The 21,151-nt window shown below is 59.8% G+C and overlaps 12 protein-coding genes across 12 annotated transcripts in view; 5 read left to right on the top strand and 7 right to left on the bottom strand.

The window, feature by feature from the left end:
• Window positions 1-1,130: 1,130 nt before the first annotated feature.
• Window positions 1,131-2,870, top strand: SDRG_08672 (hypothetical protein). The gene has a single exon (XM_008614566.1). It carries the CDS (start codon window positions 1,202-1,204, stop codon window positions 2,816-2,818), a length of 1,617 nt encoding a protein of 538 aa, XP_008612788.1. The 5' UTR covers window positions 1,131-1,201; the 3' UTR covers window positions 2,819-2,870.
• A 100-nt stretch (window positions 2,871-2,970) lies between these two features.
• Window positions 2,971-4,171, bottom strand: SDRG_08671 (hypothetical protein). Its single transcript, XM_008614565.1, has one exon. The coding sequence runs from the start codon at window positions 4,127-4,129 to the stop codon at window positions 3,014-3,016; it is 1,116 nt and encodes a 371-aa protein (XP_008612787.1). The 5' UTR covers window positions 4,130-4,171; the 3' UTR covers window positions 2,971-3,013.
• A 214-nt stretch (window positions 4,172-4,385) lies between these two features.
• Window positions 4,386-6,712, top strand: SDRG_08670 (phosphatidate cytidylyltransferase). Its single transcript, XM_008614564.1, has 7 exons — window positions 4,386-5,186; window positions 5,236-5,273; window positions 5,319-5,399; window positions 5,448-6,080; window positions 6,128-6,220; window positions 6,267-6,370; window positions 6,414-6,712. Exons 1-7 carry the CDS (start codon window positions 4,997-4,999, stop codon window positions 6,517-6,519), a joined length of 1,245 nt encoding a protein of 414 aa, XP_008612786.1. The 5' UTR covers window positions 4,386-4,996; the 3' UTR covers window positions 6,520-6,712.
• On the bottom strand, window positions 6,587-7,143 carry SDRG_08669 (hypothetical protein). Its single transcript, XM_008614563.1, has one exon. The coding sequence runs from the start codon at window positions 7,112-7,114 to the stop codon at window positions 6,740-6,742; it is 375 nt and encodes a 124-aa protein (XP_008612785.1). The 5' UTR covers window positions 7,115-7,143; the 3' UTR covers window positions 6,587-6,739.
• A 982-nt stretch (window positions 7,144-8,125) lies between these two features.
• Window positions 8,126-9,262, top strand: SDRG_08668 (hypothetical protein; the record flags this gene model as incomplete). Its single annotated transcript, XM_008614562.1, has 1 exon — window positions 8,126-9,262. The coding sequence occupies one exon, from the start codon at window positions 8,126-8,128 to the stop codon at window positions 9,260-9,262; it is 1,137 nt and encodes a 378-aa protein (XP_008612784.1).
• Window positions 9,262-11,064, bottom strand: SDRG_08667 (hypothetical protein; the record flags this gene model as incomplete). The annotated part of the gene is made up of 1 exon (XM_008614561.1): window positions 9,262-11,064. The coding sequence occupies one exon, from the start codon at window positions 11,062-11,064 to the stop codon at window positions 9,310-9,312; it is 1,755 nt and encodes a 584-aa protein (XP_008612783.1). The 3' UTR covers window positions 9,262-9,309.
• A 905-nt stretch (window positions 11,065-11,969) lies between these two features.
• On the top strand, window positions 11,970-13,211 carry SDRG_08666 (hypothetical protein; the record flags this gene model as incomplete). The annotated part of the gene is made up of 5 exons (XM_008614560.1): window positions 11,970-12,227; window positions 12,271-12,594; window positions 12,643-12,770; window positions 12,824-12,994; window positions 13,037-13,211. 5 exons carry the CDS (start codon window positions 11,970-11,972, stop codon window positions 13,209-13,211), a joined length of 1,056 nt encoding a protein of 351 aa, XP_008612782.1.
• Window positions 13,208-14,254, bottom strand: SDRG_08665 (hypothetical protein; the record flags this gene model as incomplete). Its single annotated transcript, XM_008614559.1, has 1 exon — window positions 13,208-14,254. A coding segment is annotated over one exon (991 nt), but the record flags the coding sequence as incomplete, so codon positions are not given.
• Window positions 14,255-14,448: 194 nt separating this feature from the next.
• On the bottom strand, window positions 14,449-16,305 carry SDRG_08664 (hypothetical protein; the record flags this gene model as incomplete). The annotated part of the gene is made up of 1 exon (XM_008614558.1): window positions 14,449-16,305. One exon carries the CDS (start codon window positions 16,303-16,305, stop codon window positions 14,449-14,451), a length of 1,857 nt encoding a protein of 618 aa, XP_008612780.1.
• A 265-nt stretch (window positions 16,306-16,570) lies between these two features.
• On the bottom strand, window positions 16,571-18,665 carry SDRG_08663 (hypothetical protein; the record flags this gene model as incomplete). The annotated part of the gene is made up of 1 exon (XM_008614557.1): window positions 16,571-18,665. The coding sequence occupies exon 1, from the start codon at window positions 18,575-18,577 to the stop codon at window positions 16,571-16,573; it is 2,007 nt and encodes a 668-aa protein (XP_008612779.1). The 5' UTR covers window positions 18,578-18,665.
• A 103-nt stretch (window positions 18,666-18,768) lies between these two features.
• SDRG_08662 (hypothetical protein) lies at window positions 18,769-19,755 on the bottom strand (the record flags this gene model as incomplete). Its single annotated transcript, XM_008614556.1, has 1 exon — window positions 18,769-19,755. One exon carries the CDS (start codon window positions 19,753-19,755, stop codon window positions 18,769-18,771), a length of 987 nt encoding a protein of 328 aa, XP_008612778.1.
• Window positions 19,756-20,149: 394 nt separating this feature from the next.
• The window catches only part of SDRG_08661 (hypothetical protein), a gene marked incomplete at its 3' end in the record, with an annotated part of 1,203 nt that continues 201 nt past the window's right edge, over window positions 20,150-21,151 (top strand). Inside the window, exon 1 of the mRNA XM_008614555.1 lies at window positions 20,150-21,146. Within this exon, the coding sequence (XP_008612777.1) occupies window positions 20,228-21,146 (919 nt within the window). The 5' untranslated portion in view covers window positions 20,150-20,227. The remainder of the gene's footprint in view (window positions 21,147-21,151) is intronic.

Below are 21,151 nucleotides of genomic sequence, written 5' to 3'. Positions count from 1 at the left end.
AGGAATGGGTTCCGATGTCGCCTTTTCCATCGTCAACTGACGCCGTGTCGAGCCACGAGAGACGCATAATGTATTATATTACCGACATACAAAAGGTATAAGTCGACGGTGCACCAGGTTGGTAGTGTTGATGGTGGGCCATTGGGCTGAAGTGGCTTTGCGGTGTGTTGCATTTCTGACTGGAAACGGACTTGCGTCGCGTGCGCGGCTGAGCTGGGAGGTAAGAGTGCCCATCGCGCTCATCATTCGAGCGACATACGACACCAGGCTACTAGCACTGCGTAACGAATCCATGGTCGCTGCTATGCCAAATAGCTCTCTGCGTTCAGCGCACTCTTCGAATGTGTGACTCGGTGGTGTCATCAACGCGTCGGCCCTCTGAGCGAAGGGGCTTTCAACCGGCCAAAGCGGTTGCACGCACTTGTGATACAACATATCATCTGCCCGTATCTTTGAGTGCTGCGCGGATGTGGATTGGTGGATTGCAGCCAATCACATGCACCAGATACCCAACACCCCACGTGGCGCCCGCATGATCCGACGCAGTTGCTAGATCCAAGGACCGTGGAGCAGAGAGCAGCGCACAGCAAGACAGCCTGGTCTAAGCGCCGATCTTCAACATTTATGCGATGATGCAACTCCTACTTTGCAGCATTTCCTACGTCTTGCGTTGCTTGTATCCCGCTGCGAGAGTGGGAGTACCAGGAATCCCGACTCTCGCGGAAGCGGAGAGCAGCCAGGAGTCCCGACTCGCTGGCACTGAGAGCACGCTCAATGTACCAGACAACACACATGCACTTATCTACGAACGTTGGGTCGTCTACGGGAATCAATTTTTCCCTCGGGTCAACTCCGTGCGTGGTAAATTCCCTTCTTGCACAAAGAACACTTACTTATGTGGCTTATGCACCCGAAGGTCCATCTGTTGCCACGTTGTGAGCTTGAGCCTTCAAGATTAGAGCTACACGTGGGAAATTCCCTTCTTGAGCAAAGTACTTTTCGTAGCGGATGCACCTCAAAGGTCACGTTGTGAGCTTGAGCCTTCAAGATTACTGCGGAAATTCCCTTCTTGCACAAAGAACACTTACTTACGTAGCGTATGCACCTGAAGGTCCATCTGTTGCCACGGTGTGAGCTTGAACACTTCAAGGTGCTCGGGCCCAGAGCTCATTTTCAATTTTGCCACCACCAACCCTTCCTCATGCTCTCGACGCTCGTCCGCAAGCACGACAACGGCTTCCACAAGATCATGGAGTCCAACGTGCTCCGCTTCTGGACTATGTACGCGCCCGGCGCCACCGTCGGCGAAGCACCCGCGTTTGATTTGCTCTTGCTCTTGCTCTACTTGACGCTGCATGGCAACGACACGGCGCCGGGCGTGCCCTCTGGCTCGCGGGACACGTCGTGGACGTTCGAGGTCGTCGGCCATTTCACCCACCTCGTCTGCCGGGCGCACGGCAGCGTGTGGCGCTTCGCGGTCTACACGCCGACGGCGAAATCGTTCACTCTCTTCAACGTCTCGATGCGCATCGACGACGTGCTCAAGACGGTCGATCTCGCGGGCGTCGTGCTGGTTTCGGGGGCGTCGCTCAATGCGACGGGCGTGGACGTCGACATCCCGAGTCTCATTTTTGACGGGCGGATGTTTGCCACCAAGCTTGACGCGCTTCGAGACGACGCTGCGACGGCGACGGCCATCGCGACGACCATGGCGACGATCCTCGCGGCGCTCCCCGCGGGCTTCAAGGCCTGCACGTTCGTGCGGACTGGGGCGCACGTCGGCAAGGGCATCGTCTGTTCGCCCTTCGCCCGGGACTTTGAAGACGCGCTCAAGCCCGTCGGCGGCGAAGGCACGGTCGTTGTCCAGGGTGACGGCCACGCGACCAAGATCGAGTCGGCCTCCAAGAAGCGCAAGCTTACAGACGACGACACGGCGGCCAAGACCAACGACGAGCTGGTCAAGATCATGTCGCAGCAGCTCCAAGACCTTTTGGCCGAGACCAAGGAGCTGCGCAACGACAACAAGGAGCTGCGCAACGATAACAAGGAGCTGCGCAGTGACAACAAGGAGCTGCGCGACCAGACCAAGCCGGTTCCGGACGATGGCCAACTGAAGGCGCTTGTGGCCGACAACGAGCAGCTTCGCAGCCAGGTGACGACACTTGCGGCCACACACGAGGTGCTTTCTAAGCAGTTCAAGACGCTCTCGGACGACATGGAGCAGGTCCGCGGCCAGCTCAAGGCGCTCGGCGGTGCGCCGCCACTGCACCCCAAGACGCCGACGTCTTCACGCCCGTCGTCGTCGTCGGGCGCATCGTCGACGAGCTCGACCTCTTCTGGTTTGTTGTCGTCGGGCCAGTTGTCGTCGAGCTCGTCGTCCTCTGGCGCGTCGTCTTCCTCTTCTGGTGCGTCTGCTCGTGACTCCGAGTCGCGCAACCCGTCCCCGGCGCCCGAGTCACGCAACCCGTCCCCGGCGCCCGTTTGCTCGAAAACCTTGGTCTGGAACAGCGCCTTGCAGTCGTTCCGCAGCCCGGTTGCCGTGCCTGCCACGATTGCCGTCGACAACTGGATCCCGACGCCGCAGTCGAGCTCCAGCTCGTCTTCGTATGCCAGTTCCACGATGAGCGCGACGCAGCCCACCGCCGAGAGCCCGGTTCGCCCGATGGGCAACATGCTCCACGTCTCGCCCGACGGCCCTTCGCCACCGACGCTAGTCTCGGCAACCACGCACATCACGCCGGCCGTGCAACCGACGGCCGCTCGCATGCTCCAGGTCGACGACAACGAAGAGGAGATGAAGAACGAAGCGATGCTCTAACTTCTAGTTTCGGAGGTTAATCATCTTCATGAAACATGCACATTGAATGCGACGCATGTCTTCCTTGTATGACGTAGCCGAGTAGTGCACGTTGACACCGTCAAGGGATGCGCTCGCAGTCGCATGGAAGCGGCTTGCGAGGTTACCGGGCAGATAGAGTGCACAGGATAAATTACGAGTTTACATGAATGTAGCTCATTTGAGCTTGGAGAGGTTGAGCGCGTTGCGGCCCCGCACGACGAGACGCGTCGCTCGGGAACAGAGGCGCTTGAGCTTCGAGTCGACGTTGACCTTGACGTGGAGTGGCGACGACTCAGTCGGCTTGGTCTTGGGCGCGACGAGGTAGACGTAAATGGCGGCGACAACCAGCGCCGAGATGACGTTGATGAGGATGCTCTGGATGAGGCCCATGTTGGAGTAGACGTACTCGGTGACAAACGGCAGCAGGCCGATCGGCGACGCCATCATGAAGCCATTCGTCGTCTTGGGCCCCGCGCTGCCGTGCACCACACGCATCGACCGACGCTGCGCCGCGACCGTCGAATCGCCGTACGGGTCCGAGAAGAGCGTCATCCCAAAGACAAATGCGCAGAGGACAAAGCCCGCGACGGGCGCAGCCAGCTTCTTCGAGTTGGGCTGCTGCGGGACGACCGGCGTCGCCTCTTCGAGGGACGTGACCGCCGCCTGCACGTTCGTGTTGGTACCGCTGGACACGAGGCCGCGAAGAAACTGGTTCTGATCGCGGAGCGACTGGTTCTCGGCGCGGAGGGCCGCGACCTCAGTCTTGAGCGCGTTGCGCTCGTCCGTAAGCCCCTGGACGTCGCTCGCGAGGTCGTGGATCTGGTTCTTCCGGCGCAGGCGCGACTTGTTGGCGCTCTCGCGGTTCTTCATGAGGCGGATCTCGTGCTTCGAGCGCTTTGTCGTGGGCTCGAGTGGGTCAGCGTCGAGCGGGCGCTTCTGCACCATCGGTGGCATCATGGCCTGCATCGGCAGCGCGTAAGGGATCAAGTTGACGTCCGTGACGATGGGCATCGCCGTAGCGAGTGGCGTCGCGGCCCATGGGTACATGCCATAGCCGCCGCCGCCGACCTTGGCGTGGTTGACGGGCGACGACGACGCCGACGAGCGCGAGTCGTCTGAGCAGTAGCTGGACGGCGACGAGCAGACGGTCGAGGTGGCATCCGAGGCCTCCTCTACCTCCATCATCGAGTCGAAGAGGGCCATGTCCATGGGCGCTTCGAGGAAGGCGGCGACGTCTTCCTCATCCGGCAGCGTCAGGAACATGTCGAGCGAGTTCATCGTGTCCAGCATTGAAAATGGCAAATGGGACGCCTGGGAAAGAGGCCAGTTTCGACTTGGGACCACTGGATTGGTCAAAAAGACGACCTACATTTGGATTCTCCATCCTTTTGCACCAATCGCAGACGCGGAAGGAAATCAGGCCAATCAGCGGTCGCCAGCGTGAAATGAACTTTTTCGATCGAAACGCCGTTGCGCGAAAGTGCGGCGAACTTATCAGAGCCGCGTAATCTGCGGGTTAAACCAAGGTTAAAGCTCTTTAACGCGGTAACCCAGTGGGTAATCTCCATTCCCGGCGCACGGTTGCGATGCTGTGCCAAGCGTCGCCATGCAATGTGCGACGAGCAAGAACAACACGTCACGTACTAGATGTCGTTATCTCTGGAAAGGGCGCTGCGCCTAGGGGCCACCAAGCTAGCGCCTAGCCTAAGCTCTACGCTCTAAGCTCTTAGCCCACCAAAGAAGGAAGGACGCTGGCGGCAAAGACGCGGCGTCACCGGGATCAACGACACATAGCAAGGTACAGCAAGGTGCACCAAGACGAGCGTAGAGTCCACGTACTTTGTGATCAAGTGAGTACCGTGTAGTAGCTATGTCGACGTCACGGACAGGCTGCCATCATCGTCAACGCGACAGTTCAAGATACGGCGCTCGCTGGCGCGCTAGCGGTGCGATTAGCGCACAGCAACCAGCGCCAACCGGCTAGCTTAGCTCGAGTAATGATCAACTGCCAGTGCTGCAGGGATGACGGCGCCGGCATCGGGCGGCTCTCGAATCTTCGCGCGCTCGGTTCGGTTCGCGTAACCGGTTATCCGCCCTTTCCCATCCGTATGTCTATTTCCCCGTGTTTACGGAAGGCAGCATCATTTCCGCAAACTCATGACGACGACGCTCCACCACCGCCGAGCCGCGTCGCCCGAGACGTCGCCGCCCCGCGCCGGCCGCGCCAAGCCCGCCAAGGAAGAGGTCAACGAGGTCGACGAGGCCGAGAAGAAGAAGGCGTCGTTCATCAAGCGCTGCATCACGGGCTTCTCGCTCATCGGCGTCTACTCGCTCATCATCTACGGCGGTAGTCGCATCGTCAACCTGGCGCCGCAATGGCTCATGGCGCTGTGTAGGCCACCTCTACGTCTCGCTGCTCGTGCTACTGCTGCAGGTACATGGCGAGCATGCACGCCGAGGCTCCACCTTGCGCTAATAGACCATGATCTTCCGGGAGCTCGTCAACGTCCGGTTCCGCGTCAACGCCGAGAAGAACCTGCCGTGGTTCCGCACGATTCAGGTACTCTTGTGCGACGGGAAGAGGTGTTGCTGATGCGTATAAATGCAGTGGTGCTGGTTTGGCGTCGCGATGGTCTACAACTACGGCGACTCGTCGCAAGCGTTCTTGCGCGCCGACTCGGAGTACGGCTGGATCAAGTGGTACTCGCACTACCACTCGTGGGTCTCGTTCTCGCTCTACGCGCTCCTCTTTGTCTTCTCGGTGCTGAGCCTCAAGAAGGGCTACTACAAGTACCAAATGGGCCAGCTCACGTGGACGATCGTGACGCTGTGCCTCATTGTCTTCCAGATGCGCTACGTGCTCGACAACATCTTCCAGGGCCTCTTCTGGTTCTTCTTCCCGTCCGCCCTCGTCGTGTGCAACGACTGCTTTGCGTACTTCTGCGGCAAGCTCTTTGGGAAAAAGTTTGTCAAGACCCAGTTTTTGAAGCTCTCGCCCAACAAGACGTGGGAGGGCTTCATCGGCGCCTTCTTCTGCACGCTCGTCTTTGCCTTCTTCTCGGCCTCGTGGCTTGCGACCTTGCCGTGGATGACGTGCCCGCTCGAGTCGCTCCCGCAGTTCTTCCCCGAGCCGCTCACGTGCAACGTCCACCCCGTGTTTGTCAAGACCGCGTACGCGGTCCCTGCCTTTGTCACGGCGTACGTCCCGACCTGGACCCACGTCCAGCTCTTCCCTGTTCAGGTACTTGTACATCGACGCTGCTGGCAGACGCTGACAGAGTATCATAGCTGCACGCGATCGTCTTTGCGAGTTTTACCTCGGTGATTTCGCCCTTTGGTGGGTTTTACGCGTCGGCCATCAAGCGTGCGTACAAGCTCAAGGTATGCGACGCTACCGCGAACCGCTCGCGTTAAACGCTTGACCTAGGACTTTGACTCGCTCTTGCCCGGCCACGGTGGCGTCATGGACCGCATGGACTGCCAGTTCATCACGGCGCTCTTCACCGCGGTCTACTGCTCGACGTTCATCTGGTGCGTGCGCGTCTGAAAGCACTCTCAGATCTGATTTCCATAGGTCGTACCACACCAACGTCGAAGCGATCGTGACGAGCGTGCTCCGTCTCTCGATCGATGAGCAGCGCCAGATCCTGTTGCAGCTCCAGTCGGCGGTCACGGCGTAGTAAGCATCTACTGCTCATACACTCGTGTGTCATTCGAGCACCTCGCGTCTTCTTGCCTGCAAATTTGTATCCAGAGAAGTTGGTTTCTTTGTTAATAAGGGTATAGCGCTCGGGCGGCTATCATATCTCGACGCGTGGCTTCCAATGGCCGGCGTCTGCTGGTCTAATACATATCTAATAAATGATACGGGAGGCAGCTGCAGTCGCTGCGTCTCGGCGCTTAGGCTGTCGCCGTGACGGGGCGCGTCGGGTCGACTTGGTCGCGCGACGGAATGGCCTTGGGCAGCGTGACCTGGGTCCGGGGCTTGAAGATCGCGGGGAGGTCCTGGAACGCGAGCACGACGGACGTTTGGTACACGAAGTCGACGACGCTCGACCGGCGCGGCGCATTGGTCGAGAGGGTCGGCGGCGATGGCGGTGCGCCCGTGAGGCCAATGATGCGCCAGAACTCGACGTCCGAGAGCTCGAGCGACGACTTGCGCGCGAGGTGGCCGCGGCGCAGGGCCGTCTGCGTGAGCGGCGTGAGCGCGCTCTTGGCAACAAACTCGTCGGGATTGCCGAGCATGCGGCGCCAGCAGAGCTTAAAGATGTTCATAGGTGGTCGGGACGTGGTGGCAAATTGGGAAATGAACTCACAGTGTTTGCTCGGAACGCCACGTACGGTGCCAAGGAAACAGCTGGGCGTAGGAGCGAGACTGGAGGTCGTGACGCGCCGCCGGCGCTGACGATCCTGCCCATCGTGCCACTGCGTTGCACGCGCCTTGATCTGCGCGTTTGAGTTGATCGTGGTCGCCAGAGACCGGCGTCATCCCCACAGCCTTTGGAGGCGTCGCGGTTGAGGCTGGGGAGGGGTTGCAGTGGCCTTGGCACGGCCGCCAGAACGTACAGTCTGCATTGCAGCGCTGGATCGTTCGGTCGTGGAAGGTTCGCGTCGCGTTCGGCGCTGGCAGCTGGCGCCAAGAACATCGTCCGAGTGGTCCAAGAGGCAGGCCGTGCGAACTCTGCTCGAGCGGCTCGCCAAGTACAGCACAGTGGTATGTGCACGTAGGTCGCGCAGCTGCCGAGGGCGGAGACTGCGTGCAACGTCGACTTCGACGAGCAACTCGTCAACGGTGGCGGCCAAGGAACGTTCGACCGGCGCAAGCGTCGTCATCGTTCGCTGCTGTAGTGATAGCTCCAGGAGCCCGAAGAGCACTAGTATAATAGGATCTCTCTTGGAAGCTGAAGAATTGCGCTCAAACGCCATAGCTGATGCATCAAGCATTGACCGTCGACCGTACGCGTGACGTGGCACGACGACCGGCCGCTCTTGGCCTGACCATGTTGTTCATTGGGTGGAGGAGCGCACGGCCTTGATGACACCCTCGTCCTCGAGGCTTTGGACAGCGCAAAAGTATATCCGTAGTCATAGTCGTAGTAGGGCATTCGACGCGACTAACTAAGCACCAAGCTCCTCGATCCTTCGTCGCACGTTGCACTTGGTGCTGACAGGCCGATCGATTTTGACCACTCAGAGCGCTCCATTTTCATTCTCGCGATGCCATTGGCCGGAAATATATAGCCACAAAGCCAGCCAGTATTTGCGAAACCCACGACGACGAAGACGATGGACCACCTGGACTTTCTCGACCTGTGCGCCGACGGCGACTTCCTCTCGCGCGGGCCGCGCCAGGACTTCCGTAGAGAGTTGCGCGGCTTCCGCGACCTCCTCTGGGACAACGCGTGGGGCGGCTTTGGCGTCTACCGCAAGAGCATGGAGACCATCGTGCACATCGTCGTCAACGACGCGGTCGGCGGCGGCGTCGCGTCGTTTGACGCAGCCTTAAGACACCTCGACCGACTCGGCAGTCACTTGAGCTCGATCGACGCCAAGGCTGGGAGCACGTACCTCCGCACACTGCGCTGGGGCATGACGGGCTTCCAGGTCTTCAAGAACATGGACACGCATGGCAGGCCGAGCGCCGATCTGCCCGACCACGCGCCGCTTCTCGAAAGCATCAAGGCCGAGTGGATCACGATCGCAGGTGTCCAGATGAAGAGCATTGTTACGTGCTTTGAGTGGCTGCACGGGGCCCTTGGCCGCCTCGACGGCAAGAGCGAGACGACGCGTGCGCCCGTCCGGCACCACGCGCCTCGGGCGACACCACTTGCGTCGCCCGAGCGCGAGCCGTCGCCGTCGCCAACGCGGGTCGATCCCAAGCCTCTGGGTGTGCGGACGACGTTGTACGACGATGGCGACTCGGCGCGGACTGCCGTAGCGACGCGTGCAGAGCCGTCTCGGGTGTCGAGTAGCTATGTGGCGCCTGTGCCGTATCAAGCGCCGCCGCCTTTGCAAATGGCGTCGATGGATAAGCCGCTCCAGGATCTTGTAAAGATGGTGCTTCTGGAGCTGCAAGACCGGTACCGGGCGCAGCTGCGACCTCGCTTCTACCAGCAATGTACACGTGCTGCGTTTTGCAAAATCCCAGGCTGCAACTACTGGCACACGGACGAGGATAGAATCCTCGTCGGTGTGACGCGGGCGATCATGATGCGAGGTCTATGGAAGACGACGTACTGTAAGTATGGCTCCGAGTGCCCGTACCTTCAAGGAGGCTGCAACCATCTGCACGACCACGACGGCCGAGAGATTGATCAGATGAAGAGCATGGCCAACCGCCTCGTCGACCGAGTGCTAGAAAAGGCGACGGGCGAGGTTGAGGTCCATTTTGTGAATGGCAAGAAGGTCAAGGTGCTCACGTAGTCAGCATGTACATGGATTTCATCTTATTAAGATAACAATAATGGTGATTATTGCTGGCCTCCAAGTCGCAGTGCAAGGAAGAGCCCGCCGAGGACACGGAAGAGCACGTTGATAGCGACGAGGAGGAGCGCATCGCCGTACAACGACCCGCCGTCCAAGCTCATGTTGGCCAAGACGGTGGCGCCGTCTCGAGCAATGCAGCTGGTCTCGCATGGAATAAACGCGATATGGGACCAGAAGGCGCGGCTAAGGCCTCGGAACGCGTACTTCATGGGCGAAATGACCTCGAGCCACTTGAAGTAGACAGGCGTCATGGCCGCGTTGAGGAAGAGGCCGCCAAAGATGAGGAACGGGAGGAGCACCATGATGCCAACGACCGGCGCAATTTCGGGCCGCTGGACGACGCAGGACACCATGTAGCCGAGGCCCGTGGCCGCCGACCCGAGCAGCGCCAAAAAGAGGTAGAACGAGCTCCAGACGACGAGCGAGAGCGGGAACCCGACCATGAAATACGCGGGCAGCAAAAACACAAGTGGGAAGAGGACTTGGAGGCCGAGCTCACTGGCATTCTTGGCGCAATACCAAACGTACGACGGGTACAAACCACTTCGAAACTCGCGCACCATGATGGGCAGCTCGAGCGCGACGGCGGCAAACTCGGGCGCGGCCATGCCAAAGAACTGGTGGATCACGATGAAGAAGAGGACGCCCGTGAACGACTGAATTCCGAGCTGCGTCAGTGGCAGCTGCCAGTAGATCAAGCCCACGACCATAGACACAAACAAGTTCTGAGCCACCTTGGCCCGGAACGCCATCTTGTCGCGAAGGATGCGAAGGACGTTGCGTCGACAGAGCACGGCGAAAAGGCGTGGCAAAGCAACGCCTTCTCGCTCTGTCAGTGGCGCCGCGTCGCTGGCGTCCGAGACATACGTGGCACTACGCCACACAGCCACGAGGTTGTTGGTCGGCGCCCGCTCGGCGAGCATGAGTTCGCGCATAAAGTAGTCGGTTGGGTTGACATACATGGGGCAGACGTGCCCGACGGACGCAAAATACTCCTTGGCCGACGCCGCAGGCCCCACGTAGACGGGTGATCCGTTGGATAACAGGTAGAGCGTGTCAAAGGCTGCAAAGACCTCGGCCGATGGCTGGTGGATGGTCGCGACAACCGTGCGGCCCGCTCGGGCAAGGGCTTGGAGTTGCGCCACGACCGACTCGGCCATGAAGCTGTCGAGACCCGACGTGGGCTCGTCGACAAAGAGCAGCGACGGGTTTGTGAGTAGCTCGGACGCAATGCTCAGGCGCTTACGCTCGCCGCCCGAGATCCCGCGAATGCGGTGGTCGTCGCCAATCTGCGTGTCCCGGCATTTCGAGAGGCCCATGGCATCGAGGACCGAGAGCACGCGGGCGTGGCGCACGTCCGGCGACCAGCGCGTGCGCAGCTGCGCTTGGAAGAGAAGGTGCTCCAGAACCGTGAGCGACGGGTAGAAGGCGTCGGTTTGCATAATGTACGACGTGTGTTGGCGTATGGACGCTTTGGTGTAGGGCTGGCCGTTGACGCGGATGTCGCCCGTGTAGCGCGGCTGGCGGCCCGCGAGGACGTCCAGAAGCGAGCTCTTCCCGGCACCCGACGGACCCATGATCACGAGGAGTTCTCCAGGCTTGGCGACGCCCGACTGCTTGTGCAAGATCAATTTTGGCTCGACCTTGGTTGCTACTTGAAGCTCAAGGTGCGTCCACGAGAGGGTGACGGGCTGCACCGATGCGAGCGGCGTCTCGACGTGAAGGGCGTAGGAGGCCATGGAGGCACTTGTTTTGTGAGCACAGCAGCGTCAAAGACCCGGAAGCGATCGCTCATACAAAGCGACGACGGTATCGCGGCGACTCGTTGAAGCCACCAAGATTGGTAATCGGGTCGGTTGATGCAATGGCGATCTTCCCGCTCAGTCACAGACTCAATATGTACTTTACATGCATTATGCATATGATGCTTTGTATGGAAATTGTAAAATCAAGTTCTGAATTGCATATTTTATTCATATGGGACGTCTTACACCAGGATAACCCGCGGAGCGGGAGGTTTGGCGCGCTTCTGTGGCCTGCCAAGGTTTCTAGCACGGTTCCAACGCTGCTGCACCTACTGCTACTCAGAGTCCCACCCATGGGCTAGAGAATCTAATTTCCTCCCAACCATTTCGTCTATTCACTAGAGATGCCGCCGCACCTCAGCTTCAACCTTGCATGATCCCGAAGCCTTAAAGGCGGTCACCCCCTAATGTCACCCTGAACCTCGATCAGCTTTTATCCCCAGTGCGATAGATCTTTTGACCGAGTTTACCAGTCAACTAGGAGACTAGCGTGCTGGAGCGAGCCGCGCGAATGTTGGCTCGATCGCCGGGAAATGTTGAGTGCGGCTAGCCCGACTCGGCTGCATCGTGTCCGTTTCGACCAACCGTCGCGCGCGCTTTGTTTGTTTCTTTGCGTGATAGAGAGTCTCTACACGCTGTAAACGATCTCAGTCCACTGCACGCGATCGCGTTGCCACAGTGGACTCTTGACTGCGCTTCTCGCTCGATGCTGGTGGCCTCTAAAGATGCGTGTTTTAAGCCTCCTGACCGTGCCGCGCGTTGATTGGCCATGCTCCAAACTCGAATTTTAGCCAATTGGTCGGGACGTTTTCCCCACCAGATAATACAAACAGGAAGCGATGTCATTCGGTGGATTCGGCGTGGCGGCGACGGCGACGAGCGCGAGCCCGGCGGCGTCCGACTACGACGTCCCGCCCGATGTCCCCGACAGCATCCAGGACCTGAGCTGGAGCCCGACGGCCAACGTCCTTGTCGCCGGCTCCTGGGACAACTACGTGCGCTGCTGGGAGGTCAACCACCAGCAGACGCAGTTCCAAGCCGTCGCTCGCGCCCAGATCCAGCACAAGGCGCCCGTGCTCTGCACAGCCTTTAGCGCGGTACGTAGGCCATACCATGCCATGGCGGCTAAGCGCGCTCTAGGACGGCACGACGGTGTTTTCCGGTAGCTGCGACAAGACGGCGCTTATGTGGCAGCTCAACGGGCCCGCGACCGGCCAGCAGATCGCGCAGCACGACCAGCCGATCCGTGGCATCCGCTTCGTGCCTACGGCCAACTGCGTCGTCACGGGCTCGTGGGACAAGACCGTCAAGTACTGGGACACGCGTGCGCCGCAGGCACAGGCCACGGTGCAGCTCAGCGACCGCGTGTATGCGCTCGACGTGGTCTACCCGCTCATGGTCGTCGCGACTGCCGACAAGATGATCCACTGTTTTGACTTGACCAAGCCGTCGCAGATCTTCGCCGTGCGTGCAGTGGACGTTGCATGTAGTCGCTCATGGTCATCTGTCTAGTCGATCAAGTCCAACTTGAAGCTGCAGACGCGCTGCATTGCTGCGTTCCCGGACGCGTCCGGCTTTGCGATCGGGTCCATCGAAGGCCGCGTCGCGATCCAGCACGTCGACGAGAAGCAAAAGCAAGAGTACGCCCAACCGTGGCCAAGTGCAATCACTTCACCTATGCTTATGCTTGTAGGCGCGACTTTGCGTTCAAGGCCCACCGCGACACGGCCAACAACGCCGTCAACCCCGTGAGCAGTGTGTCGTTCCACACGCTCAGCGGCAAGATGGCAACGACGGGGACCGACGGCTCGTACACGTTCTGGGACAAGGACATGCGCAAGATGCTGCGCAATTTCCCGAAAATGTACGCGGCTTGGAATGCGATAAGAGCTTATGCGGCTTGTAGTCCCAACTACCAAGGCATTTCCGTCGGCAAGTTCAACGCCCAGGGCGACATCTTTGCGTACGCGACGTCGTACGACTGGTACAAGGGCGCCGAAGGGTACAACCACCAGGCGCGCAACGTCCTTCGCCTGCACCACGTCGACCAGACCGACCTCACGGTCAAGACCAAGAAGTGATTCTAACCTTCAACCAGAGTTCGGGTGTATGCATAAGCTCGCATTGAGGCACTTAGGACGCCTGCTCGACGATCGCGAGGAGCACCTTGCGGTAGTTGCCGGACGTCTCGCCGTAGATGCGGTCGCGAAGCGGCGTGTCGTACTTGTCCTTGTACGCTTGCTTGACCTGCGGGAGGAGGTGCTGGTAGCGGACAATCGCGGCCGAGAGGTTGTACTCGTCGGTGCCGATGCCCTTCATCGTCTTTTCAAACTGGCCCGCGATCGTCTCGATCGGGTGAAGGATCATACCGACGTGGTAGAGGAGCGCGTCTTCGGCTTTGCCGCCAAACTCCTTCTCAATGGCGCGCTCGAGGCTGTTGCCGTGCTTGGCAATGTAAGCCGCGTTCACAGACGAGAGAAAGGCCGGTGGAATCGCGACGAGCGCGTTGCAGAACGCCGACTCGTCCGTGCCCCACTTGCCCTCGCCGGCCTTGTAGATGACCTCGGCCACCTCGGCCGCCTTGGCCGGCGTGTGGATCTCGGGGTTGTACGCGGGCGGGTTAATGTTGAGAATGGCTTGGACAAACACCTTGAGGTCGCCGCCGAGGTCGTCGGCGAGGACGACCGCCATGTCCTGCGCAAACGTCTTGAAGTAGGCTTTCTTGAGGATGAGGAGCTCGTCGGCCGTGCGCCCACCGAGGACTGGGTAGACGAGCTTCTCGTTCGTGCCGGCGCCTTTGGTCGCGTCGCGAATGATGAGCGCCTCGGCCTCCTCGAGCGGCTGCGCGAGGAGCTGGAGCAGCTTGCCATAGCTGCCCGAGACCTCGCTCTTCATTTCCGAGAGGAGCGAGACGCGTTGGAGCTCGGGGTACCGGGCGGAAATAAGGTAGCGCTCGCTCGCAGTCTTGGTGGCGAGGGCGTTGCTGAGCTTGTCCTCGTCCGTGCCAAAGCCGGCGCAGGCCGTCTTGATCTCGTAGACCCAGTTGTCGATCTGGAGGCTCTCGTGGGGCACGGCCTCGCCGCGGCTTGCGCGATGCGTCTCGTTCGAGTAGATGGTGAGCATGGAAATTCCAAAATGGCAACACCAAATTTGTCGATTCGTTTTGTTCGAATCGAAACTCAGCCAACGGTCGCCAAAGGACCAAGAGGTGACCCGCAGTCTCAGGCGGGATGTGCTGAAACACTAGCGAGACAGCACTCAGCTCGATGCATAAATTAGCCTCAATAGCCAACTGCCAAATTCTCCAAGTACTTGGGACTACGGGCGGAGCGCAAGCGGCTGAAGCGAGAGCCGCCACACGACGTCCCACAGTCGGAGATCGTCGAGGTTGAGAAGTGTCTTATCCGAATTCGTGTACGCGCCGTCAATGACGCAAAAGCCATAGACGCAGAAATACCGCCGGCGAAGTATCAAGTTGATACATAACCAAGGGTAGTCGGCGATCTCGATGACAAACGTGTCGCGGACAACGAGGTACCCGAGGAGCCAGATGCTGGAGGCCGGCAGCACTGCACTCGCTTCTGCCCTCGTGGCGACATATGTGGTTAGGGTTGGCGCCACGATCCCTTGCAATTTGCCAACGAGATGCGTCTCCAGTTGGAATATATCGGACCGGAGGCGCTGCGGTATGTGCTCGCGTGAGAGATATGGGACGACCTGGACTCGCTGGGGCGTCTCCCGCGCTGGCGCCAAGCGCTTCGCAACGATTGCGTAGATAGAGGTGAGGAGCAGTGCAATGTAAAACCAAGTTAGCTCGGTCACAAAGAGGCAGAGCGGCGATCGCGCATTTTCATGGGCTGCCCAGAGGGCCATAACCCCATTCGGGTTCGGTACAATGTCCCTAACGTAGTTGGAGAGGATAAATTCGTCCGTCTCGGTGAGCTTCCATTTGCAAAGATGAAGCAGCTCGCTTTGGAAGGTCCAGCAGCTCGCAAAGATAACGACCAGGACGTCGAGGCAGACACGCGTGTGCAGCAGATCGCAAAGCGTCAGCGCAAACGAGAGCACGTACGTGAGGCCGTCCGAGCGGACCATCGCGTCGAGCACAAAGCCGTAATTCAAGCCGAGCCGGGCGTTGCCGCGCTGGAGGCAAAACTCAAAAATGTGCCAAAAATCATTGGAAATTGTGACGCCGAGGAGCAAGATGGCGCGCAGCTGGATGCGTCGCTGGATACTCGGGTACAGATCGGGGATCCAGAGCACTTGGCTGAAGCGCCACCGGTTGCAGACGATCACGACCGACACAAACATGTTGACAAAGAGGTTGAGCGAGACGCCCATGCCAAGGAGGCAGCGCACCCACGCGTAGCTGTCGACGCAAAAGGGCGAAATGAAGTACGCAATCGTAGACAGAGACGCTCTCGGGTCGTTGTCCATTGCCCAGATGTACATGCCGTAGTTGCCTTGGGAGTTCATCGCCCCTCGGTAGAGGCCCACGGACCCGTAGACCAAAACTTCTTCGTGCGTGGGCGACAGCGTGCCGGTCCAGCGCCCGTTGGACGGCGTCGGATCCCGCACCGTAAACAGCTGAAAGGGCGCCAAAAGGTAGGGGAAATCGATCCCGATGAGGAGGTGGTACGTGGCGCGGGGCAAGGTCGGGGCTTGCACGAGCGCACGCAGCGGTGCTGTCGCTATGGACGCGGCACCGCACGCGCTCACAACATGCTTTTGCGGCCCATCGATCGTCATGGTCTGCAGCGCGATCGTGGTCACGTTGACACCCCCCGGGTCCAAGAGGTGGACCTTGAGCGCCGTGATGTCGTGGACGCGCCGACCGTCAAAGGTGCAGTCGATGAGGACCGTGTACTGCGAAAGGTTAATGGCGTGCCATCCGCGCTGGTTGTCGAGCAGGTTGTGCAAGAGCAATGTGAGAAAGGGCGGGTCAAGCATCGCGTCGTCGGGCGTTGGCGCGAGGCAGCCGCTGTTGTTCAAGACGACGCTGTTGTCCACGGTGCTATCGAGGTAGACGAACGAGAGACCGGGCGTCTGGGACGGCTGCCAATTTGTTTGGTTGGCGAGGAAGGCCGAGAGAAAGGGAAAGATAAGCGGGCTCTCGTAGTTGAGGCTCGGCATCAAGTCCATGCCGGCACCGAGTAGCACCTGCCGCGTCGCCATGGAGCCCGTGACCTCAACGTACAGGACGAAGAAGGCGGCCGCGCAACAGAGGAGGCGGCGACAATGTACGTACGCCGCTACGCATCGCCGCTGCATCCTGAAACCCGTTTCGCTGATAAATATTAGCACGATTGGCTATTTTAGCGCGAAATGTTCGCAGAATTGGCGTCGAATGGTGACGCACGGCCGTGGGAATCACCGACAATTTTGTCCGTCTCTTTCGATCGAATGTTCATTTTTGCAGGTTGACATTGCGATTTTGGGATTAGCGCAAGGGGCGTAGGGAAATGTGGTGAATCAGATCGCGCGCGACGAGGCCTTGCATCGGGAGGCGCTCCTTGTGAATACTTGTCATGTCATGATCTTGAATCCGAAAGCAGTAGACGCGGAAGACGCGCTGGGACAAAAGAAGGTTGGCCCAGATCCGAACATAGTCGCGGAGTTCAACGACAAATTCGTCCTTGAGGATGACGTAGCCGAGAAGCCAGATCGAGGACGAGGTCACTTTGCGACTGTCGCTGCAGAGCTCGTACTCATCGAGGGGTGCAACAAGACCGTACGTCCGGGCCAGCGCTTGCATCGCACTGCGCTCGAACACGGAGCTCCCATCGCTCTTGTCGGCGTCGCTAGAGAATGAGTAGAGCGACGACTGACGCGACCAACGCTGGTGAGCGACCCGTGGCGAGCGCTCTTCGCTCCTGGCGATTCCAACGGCTATGCGCACGGGCTGTCGCCGCCAAGATCGCCGGCGACACGGCAGATTGAGCGCCTTGGCACTGACGCCGTAGAGTAGCGTGAGGCCGAGGGCGACGACGAACCACGAGAGCTCGGTCGCGAGGAGGAAGCTCGGCGTCTCGGTATTGCGGTGGTACATCCACTGTGTCATGGCCGCACCAGGTTCTGACACAATGCAGTCGACGTAGTTGGCGGCCAGGAAGGCTCTCGTCTCGTCCATGCGCCACTGCAGTGCGTTTATCAGCGTTAGCCGCTGGTGCAAGCAGGCCACGTACAGCAGGACGACGACGTCGAGGCAAAGGCGTGTCCGGAGGAGATCCGAGAGGGTTAGCGCGAGCGCGAGGAGGTACGTGAGACCGTCCGCGCGCACCATGTCGTGCAGCACAAAGCCTTGGTTGATGCCTTCGCGCGCGTTGCCGTTCTGGAGACAGTACTCAAAGATGTGCCAGTAGTTGGTCGAGATCGTAGCACCCACGAGCAGGAGCGACCGCAGCTGGACGCGCCGCTGGATGCTGGGGTATAGATCCGGTATCCACACCTCGCGCCGCGCAAGCCACGAATGCACGACGACGAGCAGCGCGACGACGCAGCTGGCGCAGAGGTTGAAGGCGACTCCCAACCCGAGGAGGCAGCGCACCCACGCGTAGCTGTCGACCGAGTACGGCTCTGCGATGTAGGCGATTTCTTCCATGAAGCGCTTCGGGTCGTCTGGGAGCGTCCAATGGTAGTAGTCATAGTTGCCCTGGAGCGCGGGTGACGCGCGGTAGACCCCGTCCGTGCCCGACAAGATGACGCGCTCGCCCGAGCTAAGCACTGTCGCGCGCCATTGTGTCTCCTTTGGGTTTTGCAGCGCAATACGCTCGAACGGCGCCATGACGAACGGAAACTCAATACCGAGGAGGTGGTAATACGTCGCCGGCCCCGCCTTGCTGTGGATCGGTGATGTCACAACGTTAACGAGGCCGCCGCCGAGCGTCATGCACTTGGCCGGTCGCGTCAGCAACATCGTCTGGAGAAAGATGGTCGTCACGTTGGTCTGCGTGCGATCGATCAAGTGCAACTTGAGTGCTGTCGTGTCGTTGAGAAGCCGCCCCGTGAAGGCGCAGTCGACGACGACAACGTGGTCGCGCAGGTCGATCGCGTGCCACGACCGCTGCGCATCGAGGAGCTCGTGCAGGAGCGGCGTCAAGAAGCTTCGAGTGTACATGGCGTCGGTCTCACGGTACGTCCCGCAGGACGTTGCCGAGACGGCCAAGTTCTCTAACGACTCATTTTGATCGATATAGAGCACGTCAAGGCGCGAGGTCGGTGCCACCGCTGCCAAATAACTCGCGTTGGAGGCCACGAGACGCAAGAATGGACCAATGAGAGGACTGTAGTATACGTTGCTGAGCTCGGCGGGTGCTGTGGCGCCGTACAAGGCGGCTTTCGTCGCCATCGAGCCCGTGACTTCGATGTAGAGCATCACCAACGCCGCGACGCACGACGATAGACGCCGGGCGGCCACGTACGTGTCTCGCCACGGTGACGACACCATCTTGTGTCGCGCACCGGTGCAAAGTGAAACGGCAATGTCGGCCTTTCCGGTCGCCAGGCACTCAGTTCTTAGCTCTCCGTCAGCCTGCCCAGGTACAGTATCGAGATAGACCCAAGGCGTTTGATGCGCCCTTCCTCTCCCGACAGCAGCGCCACCAGAACAATAAGACAAAAAATAAGATTCCATTCAACTTAGTTGGACTGCTCGAGGATCGTGAGAAGCAGCGCGCGGTAGTCGCCCGACGTCTCGCCGTGGATACGGTCGCGGAGCGACGAGCCGTACTTGGCCTGGTACGCCTGCTTGACCTGCGGCAAAAAGTGCTGGTAGCGGACAAGCGCCGTCGAGAGACCGTACTCGTCGGTGCCGATGCCCTTCATCGTCTTTTCAAACTGGACCGCGATCGTCTCGATCGGGTGAAGGATCATGCCGACGTGGTAGAGGAGCGCTTCCTTGGCCTTGCCGCCAAACTCCTTTTCGATCGCACGCTCGAGCGTGTGGCCTTGCTTGGCCACGTACGCGGCGTTGACGGCCGGCATGAACTGCGGCGGGATCGAGCAGATCGCGTTGCAGAACGTCGCCTCGTCCGTGCCCCACTTGCCCTCACCGGCCTTGTAAATGATCTCGGCCACCTCGACGGCCTTGGCCTGCGTGTGGATCTCGGGGTTGAACGTCTGCTGCATCTGGTTGACGACCGAGAGGTAGAACTTCTTGAGGTCACCGCCGAGATCGTCGGCGAGGACGACGACCATGTCGTTCTGGTAGTTCTTGAAGAAGGCCTTCTTGAGGATGTTGAGTTCTTCGTTGGAGCGGCCCGAGAGCACGGGGATGAGGAGCTTCTCGGACGTGCCGGCGCCCTTGGTGGCTTCGCGGATGATCTGGGCCTCGGCCTCTTCGATGGGCTGGGCGAGGAGCTGGAGGAGCTTGCCGTAGTCGCCGGACGTCTCGCCCTTGAGCTCGGCGAGGAGCGTCGTCTTGTGGAGCTCCGGGTAGCGGAGCGCGATGAGGTGGCGCTGGACGGCCGACTTGGTGCCGATGACCTGCGTGAGCTTGTTCTCGTCCGTGCCGATGCCAGCGCAGGCCGACTTGATCTCGTGGCACCAGTTGTCGATCTGGAGGTCGGCGTGGTTGAGCGCGCGGCCGGCGTCGATCTCGTACGTCGTCTGAGGGTAGAGGTTCATCTTGCTTGGAGGGTGCAAATGGCAGAATGAGCAAGTGTAGCTACGGGACCAGAGCTGGTCTTCTCCGACAACTCGACGCAGCTACTCGCGAAGATTGCGGAGAGCAGCTGCGACGTCAGTTGTCCTGGGACGTGGGTACACAGCAGATCTGCTCCATAGTCTTTTCCCATGAACGCGCGTTATCGCTGGTGGCGACACCTTGAGATTCAGTGCCATCTGCTTGCAGCTCAACAATCCACCAGCACGCTGCACTTGATAAACGTCACTTGCCTTTTGTATTGACCATCAAGAAATAAAATAAATTGACAATCCCAAACTCAAAAATGTTCAAAAATGTGGCACGACGAACGAAGGGGATGGGCTCTGCCGCCCACGGATTCTTCTCTCGCGTCAGGCGGGCGACTGACTAAACACTTCAGTCGGCGGACTGACTAAACCAAGTTCATTCTGCCATTTGCACCCTCCAAGCAAGATGAACCTCTACCCTCAGACGACGTACGAGCTCGACGCCGGCCGCGCGCTCAACCACGCCGACCTCCAGATCGACAACTGGTGCCACGAGATCAAGTCGGCCTGCGCTGGCATCGGCACGGACGAGAACAAGCTCACGCAGGTCATCGGCACCAAGTCGGCCGTCCAGCGCCACCTCATCGCGCTTCGCTACCCGGAGCTCCACAAGACGACGCTCCTCGCCGAGCTCAAGGGCGAGACGTCCGGCGACTACGGCAAGCTCCTCCAGCTCCTCGCCCAGCCCATCGAAGAGGCCGAGGCCCAGATCATCCGCGAAGCTACCAAGGGCGCCGGCACGTCCGAGAAGCTGCTCATCCCCGTGCTCTCGGGCCGCTCCAACGAAGAACTCAACATCCTCAAGAAGGCCTTCTTCAAGAACTACCAGAACGACATGGTCGTCGTCCTTGCTGACGATCTCGGCGGTGACCTCAAGAAGTTCTACCTCTCGGTCGTCAACCAGATGCAGCAGACGTTCAACCCCGAGATCCACACGCAGGCCAAGGCCGTCGAGGTGGCCGAGGTCATTTACAAGGCCGGTGAGGGCAAGTGGGGCACGGACGAGGCGACGTTCTGCAACGCGATCTGCTCGATCCCGCCGCAGTTCATGCCGGCCGTCAATGCCGCGTACGTGGCCAAGCACGGCCATACGCTCGAGCGTGCGATCGAAAAGGAGTTTGGCGGCAAGGCCAAGGAAGCGCTCCTCTACCACGTCGGCATGATCCTTCACCCGATCGAGACGATCGCGGTCCAGTTTGAAAAGACGATGAAGGGCATCGGCACCGACGAGTACGGTCTCTCGACGGCGCTTGTCCGCTACCAGCACTTTTTGCCGCAGGTCAAGCAGGCGTACCAGGCCAAGTACGGCTCGTCGCTCCGCGACCGTATC

The sequence above is a fragment of the Saprolegnia diclina genome (assembly GCF_000281045.1).
Source record: "Saprolegnia diclina VS20 unplaced genomic scaffold supercont1.26, whole genome shotgun sequence".
In the NCBI taxonomy this organism is placed as follows: domain Eukaryota; phylum Oomycota; class Saprolegniomycetes; order Saprolegniales; family Saprolegniaceae; genus Saprolegnia; species Saprolegnia diclina.
This window is presented reverse-complemented; position numbering and strand designations above follow the sequence as displayed.